This window comes from Oncorhynchus kisutch, linkage group LG6, assembly GCF_002021735.2.
Source record: "Oncorhynchus kisutch isolate 150728-3 linkage group LG6, Okis_V2, whole genome shotgun sequence".
Classification (NCBI taxonomy): Eukaryota; Metazoa; Chordata; class Actinopteri; order Salmoniformes; family Salmonidae; genus Oncorhynchus; species Oncorhynchus kisutch.
The window spans coordinates 53,071,967-53,086,382 of record NC_034179.2 but is presented as its reverse complement, the minus strand read 5'-3'; the positions used below and the strand labels follow the sequence as shown (position 1 = coordinate 53,086,382).

General features: G+C 44.5%; 1 protein-coding gene across 2 annotated transcripts in view; it reads left to right on the top strand.

Moving 5' to 3' along the window:
• shroom1 (shroom family member 1) overlaps positions 1-14,416 on the top strand; it is a 52,777-nt gene extending 38,361 nt beyond the window's left edge. Inside the window, exons 2-8 of one of the 2 annotated variants that reach the window (XM_020485906.2) lie at positions 1,458-4,243; positions 4,408-4,460; positions 8,519-9,136; positions 9,281-9,868; positions 10,132-10,237; positions 10,526-10,798; positions 11,509-14,416. In XM_020485906.2, the coding sequence (XP_020341495.1) occupies positions 1,601-4,243; positions 4,408-4,460; positions 8,519-9,136; positions 9,281-9,868; positions 10,132-10,237; positions 10,526-10,798; positions 11,509-11,841 (4,614 nt within the window). In that variant the 5' untranslated portion in view covers positions 1,458-1,600 and the 3' untranslated portion in view covers positions 11,842-14,416. The remainder of the gene's footprint in view (positions 1-1,457; positions 4,244-4,407; positions 4,461-8,518; positions 9,137-9,280; positions 9,869-10,131; positions 10,238-10,525; positions 10,799-11,508) is intronic. The other variant, XM_020485908.2, reaches the window with a different exon arrangement.

Below are 14,416 nucleotides of genomic sequence, written 5' to 3'. Positions count from 1 at the left end.
GATAAGTTTAATGCTAGCTAGCAACTTACCTTGGCTTCTTACTGCATTCACATAACAGGCAGGCTCCTCGTGGAGTGCAATGAGAGGCAGGTGGTTAGAGCGTTGGACTAGTTAACTGTAAGGTTGCAAGATTGAATCCCCGAGCTGACAAGGTAAAACTCTGTTGTTCTGCCCCTGAACGAGGCAGTTAACCCACTGTTCCTAGGCCGTCATTGAAAATTAGAATGTGTTCTTAACTGACTTGCCTAGTTAAATAAAGGATAAATAAAGGTGTAAAAAAAAATGTATATAAAAAAAATCGGTGGCCCAAAATTTCCGAAAACTTGAAATCGTCCTTAATTAATCGGCCATTCCGATTAATCGGCCGACCTCTAGTTTTTGGTAACCGTATTTCAAGTCAATGTTTCTTAAACTTACAGAATGCAGAAAAAAAAATCCTAAACTAAATATAAGTGTTGATATTAGTTGGCAGGGGTCTTTACTTAATTATTATTGTGTTTTAATGTACATCTTCTGTAATCCCTTTTTAAGATTTTTTCTGGTAAATGTTTTATAAGACAGATTTTATATCTGTCTGACAATAAATCAAAGCCTTTGCTTATTGCATTTTTAGAATGGAAAACGATTCAAAAATGTATATATGCCTTAATTTATCAAACATATGGACTCATAGCTTTCATTTGACACCCAATTTGCCACCCAATTTGATAACCAATGCTCCTATGAACTTCACATGTTGAGGCTCATGGGTCCTTTTACATGGAAATGCCCTCGTCCTGACAGTGGACCAGTGGGCACGTGTGGGCAGTGGGCAGTGGGCAAGTCTTTCTCGTGAGAAATTCCAGATCAATGGAGTGAACGGTGAAATCACATTTATATTATTACAGATATAAGTGTACGGTGTACATTAGCACTATTACAGATACCAGTGCTACGGTGTACATTAGCACTATTACAGATACCAGTGCTACGGTGTACTTTAGCACTATTACAGATACCAGTGCTACGGTGTACATTAGCACTTGGAAAGGACACATTTTTGTCAGGGGTGGAACTTAGATTTCCACCTCTCACTAACAAGAGAGGTCATGCAGCATTGCAGATGTCAGAAATTCCAACAATCTATTTAGAGAGAAATAGTGTTTAGAATTCTCTGAGAATAATTGCATTTAGCTGAAAGGTTCCGTGGCTGTACCTTTGATCTAGTAGGTCGGTGTTGAGTGTTGTTGTCCAAGTAGACATGCCATGATGATAATCTCACACAAACATAGTATTAATAGTCAACACAGTCAGCTATACTCGCTGAGAAAGCAGCACATGGTGCATGCCCCATTTCCTGTATGTTTTCATTGGCAGGAAAAAGCTACGGCATATTTAGGTTGGATTTTTGACTCCCAGCTCTAGGAGGAGGAAATGGAGCATGATAAATTACAGTGTTTTTATTTTTTTTATTTTAGGAGTTATTGAAAAAGCAGACTACTGAAGAAGCTTAGAAAAGAAGGCAGAAAATGACCTGAATTCTCAGAAGTGAAAGATTAAGGTAAATGTGTCCGTATCACTCCCATTTCACCTGGGTCCACGCTTCAGTTTCCAATGCCAGATGGATTCCTATAATTTCCACTTTGAGAGAATGAGCAACCTGGACCTGCACCCTCTGAGCCTACCATTGAGTCGGCTCTCCCCAGCCAAGTCCACTAGCAGCATCGACCAGATCACCCACCAGCACGGCAAGGGCGACTCGGCCTACAGTTCCTTCTCTGGGGGCTCCAGTGCCCCAGAATATCCGTCCCCCCTCCTTTCAGACGACCTCCAGCACCACAGCCTGCACTACACAGACCTGAAGTATGTGAAGGCCATCTACCACCCCAACGTCCTCGACTCTGACGCCAAGAGCATGGATCAGCTCTACCGCTCGGTGGAGGCCATCTCAAATCAGTACCGCCACAACGATGGCTGCCTGAGTGCTTCACAGTACTGTGATCAGAATCAGGAAACGCTACCGCCCCCTCCTCCCCTGCCACCTCCACCCCCCGCCCGCATGGACAGCTTCATAGCCACCAGGAACTTGGAGAACTGTAGGGCACAGCACGGCCCCGAGGGCCAGCTGGCAGACAGGCCACCTCCACGGCCCCAGACAAATAATTCTGTTGCTGCCTGTCTCAAGCCTGACCTAGTCTATGGCCACCGGGCCTCACAGCCCTATCACAGGGACCCAGTCGACCCTGACCACACAGTTAATAACACTGAGCAACAAAAGTCAGCAAACATCTTAAGTGGATCACCCCCTCACACGAGTCAGCCTGAGCAGCCCAAACAGCAGTCTGGTAGCGGCGATGGCGGGCACTTGGAGGGTCAGCGCCAGAGGGCGCACTTGGCCCATGGCTCCCTCATGCCGGAGCAGCAGCGGTCCTCCAGCCCCTGGCATGTGGCACAGAACATGGTCAACAGCAGCATCCAGCACAAGGGCCAGTTCTACTTCGTTACAGGTGTTTGTAAGTCCAGTCTGAAGCATGGCTCTCTGTGTGTGCCAGAGGTGGGCAGTGAGAGCCCTGTGCCAGCGCCAGTGGAGACCCACAGGCTGGTGGAGATGGAGAGTTCACACAACATCATGGACAACATGTTCAGGAACACCCAACAGATGCAGCACAGCACCCATGACACCGCAACAACCAATGACAGGGAGTTTTACACCAAGAGTCAAGATGAGGAGAAGCTGATTCAGAGTAGAATTTCATTCTCTCACATTTCAAACCAGGACTCGCGCAGTTTCGATGCCTTAGAGCAAAGTCAGAAGGTCCAGAGCAGAGTTATCGGCAGGCATCACAGCCCCAACCACCACATCTTCTACTGCGGCCCAGAGGAGAACTGTCCTCCATTATCAAACTTCCACAACCTGGTAGTCCCTCCTCCAATCAGCATGGAGCAGGCCAATCACCACAAGAGATACAAACAGGTCAAGAGAGGGAGGAGGCAGCTATTAGGAGACGTTGCCAGTGAAAAGATCAACAAGGAAACCACCCCGCTTCTGTACCACCTCACTGGAGCCAACAGGGTGGCGCTGAGTTTGCACAAGCCCGAAAAGGACATTGAGGTCAGTGTGAAAAGTAAAGATGCAGGCCGGAACACCACCCCCATTAGCTGTAGTGATACGACACCACGGGGTGAAACATCCAAGGAAGAGAGAGTGGAGGCTACCTCCCACCCCTGCAACACCCTGGATGACGCCTTCACGAAGTACTACAAGGAGAAACTGAAGGACGCCCAGTCTAAGGTGCTCAGGGAGACCTCCTTTAAGAGGAGGGACCTGCAGCTGTCCTGGCCCCACAGAGTGAGGCAGAGGCCTGAGCTCAGGCCCACAGTACTTCACATGGTCTCCTCTTCACAGGACTCTGAGACCTCAACAGACACACTCACCCCCTCCCCAACACACTCTGAGGGGACCGATGAGGAGAACATAAAGGAAACGGGGAAGGAGGTTGAGAAGGTGATAGAGAGCGTGGTGGTGAAGGACAGTGAAAAGGAAAACGGGAGACCAGCGAATGTTGCCCAGCCTCAGGTGCCTCGGACCAGGGGAAGGAGGCGCCTGACTCCAGAGCAGAAGAAGCTGTGCTACTCAGAGCCGGAGAATCTGAACCTGCTGGGTGACACACCCTCCCACCACGCAGCCTGCCGTTCCCTGGGCAACGAAAGTGAAGGAGGCCTGCTAGTGCTCTCAAATGAGGAGGGGGAGTTGGGAGAACAGGGCCTGGTGGCAGCTAGGAGAAAGATGTTTGAAACCAGAGGCAGGGCCATGTCTGCCTCCAGCCTCTCCAAGACATCCCTGAAGCACCTCCAGCACAAGGCCCTGGTGGCCTACATGGAGCGCAAGACGGGACACAAGGTGGCTGAGTCCCAGCAGCCCAACCCTCAAGCCTCTCAAGTCCCCAGCCAGAGGCACTCCACGGCTGGGAAGCCTTCTGACTGGGATCCCAGGCCTCAGTCTGGGAATAAAGAAGGCCCCAAGAAGAAGCTGCACAGGCCCCACTCCGCTGGTCGCATCCTGGACTCAACCTCCAGCTCGATAAGGTACTCACAGTTCAGCTCCAGCTCCACCCAGGCCCGAGGTTATTCCCAACAGGCCAACTGGAGAGAGTTACCCAGCCACTCTCAGGGGAAGTCTGCCTCTGTGGAAAGTCTTCTGGACCAGCCTGAACCACCTGAGTTCTTCAGAAATCGTTCCACCTCAACGCCCCACGCATTTCAGGTAAGCCTCATCATCATCATCAGAACACTCACTCACCAGGCTTTAATTGTATTTGTAGAATTTCATAGAATTTTATGGAGGCCCATGTCACTTTTCTGAATGTACCACAATACATGTTCAACGGGTGTTATTAATGTTGATTATTGGTATGTGTTTGGCTACAGGGTCACAACTACATGAATGATCCCTCACCAGTGAATACTCTGGACACTTCCAGGTATGTTGCCCTCACTAGTTTATTGGGAAAGTGGGAGTATCTGTGCATGTAATGTTTACTGTAAACCATGTGTGTTGTACACCGATGCTTGCTCAAACTTGATTTACTGCGGCATTGAAAGGGAAAACACATACAGTGCCTTCAGAAAGTATTCACACCCCTTGACTTTTTCCACATTTTGTTGTTACAGCCTGAATTTAAAATGGATTCAATTGAGATATTGTGTTTCACTGGCCTACGCACAATACCCCATAATGTCGAAGTGGAATTGTTTTTAGAAATGTTTACAAATTAATTACAAATGAAAAGCTGAAATGTCTTGAGTCAATAAGTATTCAACCCCTTTGTTATGGCAAGCCTAAATACAATGTGGACACCCCTTAAAATGAGTGGGTTCAGCTTTCTCAGCCACACCCGCAATCTCCATAGATAAACATTGGCAGTAGAATGGCCCGTACTGAAGAGCTCAGTGACTTTCAACGTGGTACTGTCATAGGATACCACCTTTCCAACAAGTCAGTTCGTCAAATTTCTGCCCTGCTAGCTGCCCCGGTCAACTGTAAGTGCTGTTATTGTGAAGTGAAAACGTCTAGGAGCAAGAACGGCTCAGCCGCGAAGTGTTAGGCCACAGAAGTTCACAGAACAGGAGCGCCGAGTGCTGTAGCACATAAATATCATCTGTCCATGGTTGCAACACTCACTACAGAGTTCCAAACTGCATCTGAAAGCAACGTCAGCAGAAAAACTGTTCGTCTGGAGCCACATGAAATGGGTTTCCATGGCCGAGCAGCCGCACATAAGCCTAAGATCACCATGTGCAATGCCAAGCGCCGGCTGGAGTGGAGTTAAGCTCGCCGCCATTGGACTCTGAAGCAGTGGAAACACTCTAGATTGATGAATCACACTTCACCAATCTGGGTTTGACGGATTCCAGGAGAACGCTACCTGCCCGAATGCATAGTGCCAACTGTAAAGATTGGTGGATGAGGGATATTGGTCTGGGGCTGTTTTTTTGTGGCAACAGTTTGGGGGAAGGCCATTTCCTATTTCAGCATGACAATGCCCCCATGCTCAAAGCGAGGTCCATATAGAAATGGTTTGTCGAGATCAGTGTGGAATAACTTTACTGGCCTGCACTTAGCCTTGACCTCATCCCCATCAAACACCTTTGGGATGAATTGGAACGCCGACTGCGAGCCAGGCCTAATTAACCAACATCAGTGCCCGACCTCACTAATGCTCTTGTGGCTGAATGGAAGCAAGTCCCCACAGCAATGTTCCAACATCTAGTGGAAAGCTTTCCCAGAAGGGTGGAGGATGTTATAGCCGCAAAGGGAGGACCAACTCCATATTAATGCCCATGATTTTGGCCATGTAGTGTAAGTTCAAGTCATATAATAAGTTGCATGGATGACTACCTCATCTCTGTACCTCACACATACAGTTATCTGTAAGGTCCATCAGTTGAGCAGTGCATTTCATACACAAATAGAACCACAAAGACCAGGAAGGTTTTCCAATACTTCGCAAAGAAGGGTACTTATTGGTAGATGGGTAAAAAAACAAACAGTCATTGAGTATCCATTTGAGCATGGTGAAGTTATTAATTACACTTTGGGTGGTGTATCAATACACCCAGCCACTACAAAGATAGAGGCGTTCTTCCTAAATCAGTTGCCGAGGATGCGTCAACAACATTATAGTTACTCCACAATACTAGCCTAAGTGATAGAGTGAAAAGAAAGCCTGTACAGAGGAAAACATATTCCAAAACATGCATCCTGTTTGCAATAAGGCACTAAAGTAGAACTGCAAAGAAATGAACTTTGTCCTAAATAGAAAGTGTTATGTTTTGGGAAAATCCAAAATGTCACTAAGTACCACTCTTCATATTTTCAAACGTGGTGGTGGCTGCATCATGTTATGGGTATGCTTGTCATCGGCAAGGACTAGGGTGTTTTTTAGGATAAAAAGAAACTGAATAGAACTAACCACAGGCAAAATCCTTGAGGAAAACCTGGTTCAGTCTGCTTTCCAACAAACACTGGGAGACAAATTCACCTTTCAGCAGGACAATAACCTAAAACACAAGACTAAATATACACTGGATTTGCTTACAAAGATGGCATTGAATGTTCCCGAGTGGCCTAGTTACAGTTTTGAAAATCTATGGCAAGACTTGAAAATTTCAGCCTAACAATGATCAACAACCAACTTAACAGAACTTGAAGAATTTTAAATAAATAGTGCAAATATTGTACAAGGTGTGCAAAGGTCGTATATACTTACCCTGAAAGGCACATAGCTGTTACCGCTGCCAAAGGGGATTCTAAACATGTATTAACTCAGGGGTAGGAATGCTTACAGTGCCTTCGGAAAGTATTCAGACCCCTTGACTTTTACAGCCTTATTCTATAATGCATTAAATAATTTTTCCCCCTCATCAATATACACACAATACCCCATAATGACAAAGCAAAAATATGTTTATTTTTTTATTTTTGCAAATTTATTAAATAATACATTTAATACAAATAATACAAATAAATATCACATTTTACATACAGTGCCAATCAAAAGATTGGACACACCTACTCATTTCAGGGTTTTTCTTTATTTTTACTATTTTCGACATCACAACTATGAAATAACACATATGGAATCATGTAGTAACCAAAAAAAGTGTTCAACAAATCTAAATATATGTTGTATTTTATATTCTTCAAAGTAGCCACCCTTTGCCTTGATGAAAGCTTTGCACAAATGTTTTGTTGTGCCGCGACACAATCCTATCTCTGAGCTCTTCGGACAATTCCTTCGACCTCATGGCTTGGTTTTTGCTTTGATATGCGCTGTCAAGTGTGGGACCTTATATAGACAGGTGTGTGCCTTTCCAAATCATGTCCAATCATTTGAATTTACCACAGGTGGACTCCAATCAAGTTGTAGAAACATCTCAAGGATGATCAATGGAAACAGGATGCATCTGACCTTAATTTTGTGTTTTATAGCAAATGTTCTGAATATTTATGTAAATAAGGTATTTCTGTTTGTTTTTTTAATACATTTGCAAAATATTCTAATAACCTGTTTTCGCTTTTTCATGATGGGGTATTGTGTGTAGATTGCTGAGGATTTTTATTGAATCCATTTTAGGATATAGTTGTAATGTAACAAAATGTGGAAAAAGTCCTTTCTGAAGGCACTGTATGTAAATTAGATACTTCAGTATTTAATTGTCAATCAAATTAAAATAAATGTCTAAAAACATGTTTTCACATTGCCATTATGGGGTATTGTGTGTAGATAGGTGAGAAACAAATATTTTGAATTCAGGCTGTAACACAACATATTGTGAAATAAGTCGAGGGGTGTGGATACTTTCTGAAGGCACTGTATACGATGCCAACTGTAACGGTTTTCTAGGTGTGAAGGAGAGTCGGACCAAAATGCAGCGTGTAGATTGCGATCCATGTTTAATGAAAAAACACTAATCAATATTAAACACTACAAAAACAAAGAACGTAACGAAAACCGAAACAGCCTATACTAGTGTAAACTAACAGAGACAGGAACAAGGACACTAAGGACAATCACCCACCAAACACTCAAAGAATATGGCTGCCTACATATGGTTCCCAATCAGAGACAACGATAAACACCTGCCTCTGATTGAGAACCACTCCAGACAGCCATAGACTTTGCTAGATCACCCCACTAGCTACAATCCCAATACATACCAAAACCCCAAGACAAAACACACCACAATACAAAAACCCCATGCCACACCCTGGCCTGACCCAATACATGAAGATAAACACAAAATACTTTGACCAGGGCATGACACCAACATTCTATTCTGAGAAGTATATAGGCGTAACATCAAGATAAACATTAGACCTACATTACAACTATATTCAGGGAGTCTTTTTCTAAACTAGTGTTTTTTAATCAGCTATGATTAGGGTAAGATAAGAACATACCATATCTGAGAGGAAACTGGCACGTCAGTCTCCAAAGCATCTGAATCTCATCACAATCTCTGTGTTCTTTTTCAGTGCTCAGACTCAGAGGCCAGTAGATGAGGAGACGGTGGTAATGAGGAGAGGCCAGGCCATGTCGGTCCCTGAGGGTCAGCGGGTCCGGGTGGTGGCCCAGCGGGGAAAGTCCATGGAGGAGCTGGGTATGTCCCAGGTCAGCCGCTCTCTGGTCCTCAATAAGAGCTCTGAGCAGCTGGACCAGCTCTGCAGTAGGCAGATGGGCCCAGGACCAGGCCAGGAGAAGAGGATCGTCTCATTCTTCGGCGAGGGCCAGGAGAAAGCCCAGAGGCAGACCAAGAGGAAGCCCCTCTTCAAGCAGGAATCTGCACCACAGCTGGGCAGTGAGGAAGACAAAGAGGAGATGACTAAAAGCACCAGAGAGTCTAGTGAGTCTGTCTCCCCTGCATGGAGAACCTCGTCTCGGATCAGGACTCGCTCAGACGGCTCCCCCAGATCATATGACTTTGGCCCCCTCGTTAAAGATGAGATCGAGACCACTGAGCTCTCCTGCGATGTCCCACTCCCACCGTCCCATAACGGTCAGAAGTCCAGTGAGAGAGCGGTCAAGTCTACCTCAACTTCTCCCTCCATACCCACAAATCCCAGGGGCACTAGAGAGAGCAAGACTGGCTCCAGGTAGGTGACCATATAATGATAAAGTGACCCTCACTCAGCATATGATATTCTCATCATTTAAATCAATGTTACTGTATAAATGGCTATTTATCACTGTTGATATTATTTGAATAATTACATTTTCTAATGTCTTTCTCATTCCAGCAGAGTGAAGACCGCCCGTCCTTTACACCACTCTATGGTGAGAGAGCAGTCAGTGGACGAGCCCAGTGTGAGTCCCAAGTCCCCTCAGGAAGTCTCCCTGAGCTGTGGAGTCACCACAGACCCCACTCTGTGGATCATACCACCTGAACCAGGGAGCAAAGACGAGGGCGAGGACCCAGCACTTTCTGATAATCTGGCCGAGGGAGAAACTCCAAATCTAGCCCCTGCTCCGGCAGCTTGTGAGCCCCTTACAATTTCCTCCTCCATCACACCAGTCCCTGACACTGACACTTCCCAGAGTGGGGAGGGCGAGCAACCAGAGGAAAAAAAGGAAACCAATGCGGTGGAGGGGGAGACCCCAGCAGGTGAGACAGAGAGCCCAGAAAAGACACCCACCACAGAGGAGTCAAAGTGGGAGGAGCTGGTGGAGGAGGTGGTCACAGCGGACCAATCGCTGGCTCGGGTGCTGCACCCGTTGACCAATCGTAAGACGGCGCTGATGCTAATGGAGCGTCTACTGTCGGAGGACACTCTGCTGATGGAGGAGCACTATAAGAAGAAGCAGGAGCAGAGAGACGCTGCAGACAGGTGACTCTCATTATTAGACACATTATACTGTACCGGTTCAGGTGTCTGATGGCCACACCCTCGATCAGCAGGTGCCATGTTACCTGCTGTTATGTCAACGCGCCTAGATATCTGCTTCCAAATTGCACTAGATTGAGAGACACGTGTAAAAGACAATCTCATGGCTAAAGGCCGATGAACATCTTTCCAAGGTTAATCTCATCCATATGCATCACAATCATCAGTATCATGCCCGTGTCTTTTTCCGCTCTCTCTACCTGAAGCTCTGAAGCGGTGGATGACCCTGAAGCACATCCTACATCTCCTGACGATGATCAAATCCAACCCCAACCAGAGCCACTGAGCAAGGCGGATGTCACGGAGAAGAAGGTCATTATTGCTTTTCAGCTCTGCATTATGTTTTTTGTTGTTGCAATAGAAGTGGGTTTACTTTCTCTGCCAGTTGATGATGACATCTTAATATCATCTGGATGCAGTTTAACTAAGCAGGTTTGGCATCACCTGATGAAGTCTGCCCTGATTATTGAGATGCCAGATAAACTGTCAGACTCTTATCTTATCTCCTGTTTGTTTTGAGCTGACCATAAAGAGCCCAAAAGCACAATGTCATGTATAATGTTCTCTCTCAAACTCACCAATTCCCTCCCCTTCCTACAGAGGCTGCTGGTGGTGTGTATTGAGGAGCGCCTGCGGGCCCTGGAGGAGCCCTGTGGTGCCCTGCAGGTGGAGGTGCATGAGAATGGGGTGCGGGGCGAGGCCGTGGAGGCCCTGGTTCGGGAACGATGTACGCCCGTGGAGCTTGAGCGCTACGGCCTGTTCATCGGAGACCTGGAACGCGTGGTCAGCCTGCTGCTGTGTCTGTCCTCTCGGCTGGCCCGTGTGCAGAACGCCCTGAGTACCGTGGACCAGCACACAGACGAAGAGGAGAAGGTGAGAGAGATCAAACATGCAACGTGCGAACATGCTGGTTGAAAAAAAGCACCTTATCTGAGCAATTGTGAGAAATGAAGAGGGATTGTTGATGTTGTTTATTTGATTGATTGCCTTTATCAGGTTTTGTAATGAACATGTTGACAGTGTTTCTCAGCTGGATATGTACTTTTCAGTCAATTCCTAATAAGATGTTATGATTAGACTGCAGCGTACATCACCTGATGTCATGTGATTCCCCTCTGATTATCTCCACAATAGTTTCTTGCTAAATGTTCTAGTTTTGTGTGCTTCAAATTTGCTTCAGTGCCCATGCTAAATTCTGATGTTTTGTTGTTTCCCTGGATCTTCATATTTGTATTCAATGGGCTCATAGTTGAAATATTTCTATGAATTTCACATTGACTGCCCTTTGTATTGAGCGTGTTTTAGTGGCTTGTGTTTTCTGCTGCTATCAGCAGTGCTGGTATTTACAATGAGTCACCGAAACTCCAAACCAGTTTCGATGCAAATTTCTATCTGTCCTGCCCTCTGTCGACAAAAATAAATACTGCATCACTTTACTGTGAAACTGCAACATGAGCTTACTTGACTGGCAGTTACTCCATAACAGCTGACCACAAAATGCCTTTCCGTAAACACTACTAGTACACATTGGATAATGATGAAACATTTAGGGAATAATCTAACCTTTTTTAATCCCTTGGCAGGATTCTCTGGACAACCGTCACCGTCTGCTGTGCAAGCAGTGGGAGGACGCCAAAGACCTGAAGGACAACCTGGACAGACGGGAGAGGATGGTGTCTAACTTCCTGTCTCGCTGCCTGACGGCCGAGCAGCTACAGGGCTACCAGCACTTCGTCCAGACCAAGGCCTCGCTCCTCATCAGGATGAAGGACCTGGACGAGAGGCAGCGTCTGGGGGAAGAACAGCTGGAGTCCCTGCTCAACACCCTCCCTCCCTGGGGACCACCATCAGGACCCCATCCTAATCTATCATCTCCCCCAGCTGTCCATCAACTCTCTGGGCTTATAGAGCCCTGAATTGCCTCTGCTTCATCCATCCTGGGCTGTCACCAGCCAGCAAAATGACATGGATGTCTGTAAAAAATATTTAAAAAATTAAAAAAAGGAGTCCCTCAGACTCCATCTGTCCATATGTATGTATGTATAAGGAATATTTGTGTGCCTTTAGAGGGGTGTAGAAGTTAGGACTACAGTGTGCAATGTTCAGTATATCTATTATCACTATAATTTTATGTCCTTTTCACCTCCGCCTGTGACTTTGAAAAACATTATAAGCTTTAAGATTGTATTCTGGCCTGGAAGTAGTCTGTCTGAAGCCTGGTGAGTGAGGATAGCCTGATAAGGTTGCTAAAATACAGTATATCTCAGTCAAAGTAGGTGGTAGATTTAATCTCCTTATGTTTTTGTTTTTTTACGCGTTTAAAATGAAGGCACTATAGATGAAAACCAAAAAGGTGAATGAAAAAAAGCACTTTGATATGCAACTGCACATTTCTGTTTTCTTTGGAAAACACTAAATTCAAAAGCTAAGCCTTACTCCATCCAATGTTGTTTTTTCAACTGGTTTATATAGGAAGTTTAGGAAGTTGGTGGCACCTTAATTGGGGAGAACAGGCTCGTGGTAATGGTTGGAGTGGTTTCCATGTGTTTGATGCCATTCCATTCGCTCCATTTCAGCCATTATTATGAGTCGTCTTCCCCTCAGCAGCCTCCACTGGTGGTATGTATGACATTCAACGATGCCAATTATGTACAGTATAGCCCACTGCAATTTAGGCTACAGATGTTATGTCTTATTGTTTCATGCTGACAACGTTCCACCAAAGAGGTGAACCTTTTAAAAAAGATATGAAGCATTTCCATTCCAGATCATTTAAAAAGATATGAAGCATTTCCATTCCAGATCATTTAAAAAGATATGAAGCATTTCCATTCCAGATCATTTAAAAAGATATGAAGCATTTCCATTCCAGATCATTTAAAAAGATATGAAGCATTTCCATTCCAGATCATTTAAAAGAAAATATCCTTTGTATCTGACAAACTACTCTGACTTGTATAATTTCAAGAATTAAATGACCAAGAACTTAACTCTCTTTCCTTTACCTCCTTCCACTAGACTGTTTATTAGGCTCTCTCACAGTACTCTAGAAGTAGTGAATCTGTTCTCGCTCTAGTAATAGTTTCAATGGAATCCTTGTGGTGGCCTTCAATGTCAACATTCCCCAGGAAATGACTTCATGAGTCATGCCTATTTATTTGTTTTGACTTATGTGGAAATGCACAACCACAATTCTTCATTTTCGACCTTTTGTTTTGCATAGTAATGCAAAAAAAAAAATATATGAATGCATAATAATGTTTGCTTCGTGTTCTTTGGTCCTTGTGTGATGTTGATTTCTGTTTTGCTATGATCAATATTGTTTGAATATTTGACCATGTGGAATGAACAGCGTTGTTATGATCCTGTGCTAAATGATGATCCAGCAGAGCTTACTTACATCACTGCTTCCCTCTGATTGATACTGTATGTGTTCATTGTAAGGGGATTAGGATGAGAGAAACCTTTCCCTGTTTAAGTAACAGTACCATGTGTTTGCTTTGTGTTCTTTGGTCCTTTGTTTGTTTGCCCAATCCTATTAATTCACAGATGAATATTGTTATTATTGCTCTCATACATGTGCTCATGCACTATATTACTATATAACGTTCACCCACGAGTGGATCTTCTGTTTGAGGACTTCCTCAGGCGTTGATGGTTGCAGAACTGAAAGAAGATGAAAACTTGTCAATGTACTGTTCATCGGCAGAATGGATTTTTTTTTTTTTGCGAAATAATTAAGAGAGAACACAAACAATATACATTTCCACAAAATATTCTAATGTACACTGCTCAACTCTCTCACTCTACACATTTCTCTGGAGATTTACGGCGATGTCCATTTCAGTTTGCTAAACAAATGTGTGTTTGTTTTGGCCTTCGTATAGAGGACAGCCACAAAGGTGAAGTGGGATTCTGCCTCAGAGCCTCATTGTTTATATGGCCTGAAGGAATTCCTGAGACATGCGAAAGATCTGTCCCTGGAAACCGAGGCAGAGCGTCACCAACAGAAAGGACATTCTTGCTTTCAACAGACCCATGCTATTTCCTGCTATGTATATAAACATATATTATTGTTAGTAACTTATCATTTATTTTTACCCATTTGTCAAAAAGTGTTAATAAATATCCCACAACAGGACTGATGTTTTGAAACAGGTATTGTTTGTTTAGTGGGGGTAGGGTTTTGCAATCCGGAAAGAGATCCATTTAGAAAGGATAATCACAATGAATGACACGTTTATTGGTTTTCAATCAATCCCAGTCTTGGGATGACAGTATGGGCCTTTGTATTTCCTCTGCCTGTCTCCATTGTGTCTGACTCACTGTCACCTCCCTGTGTTGTGTTTTGTTTTCCTTGTGGAAAGTTTTCTTAATTAGTTGCTTGAAATTGTCATGACATTTGTTATATTGTGAATAAATTAAACATTCTCCTTCCACCAAACCGTTCGCTACATCTGAATAAAAATGGCCTAAGGTACATCTAACTCA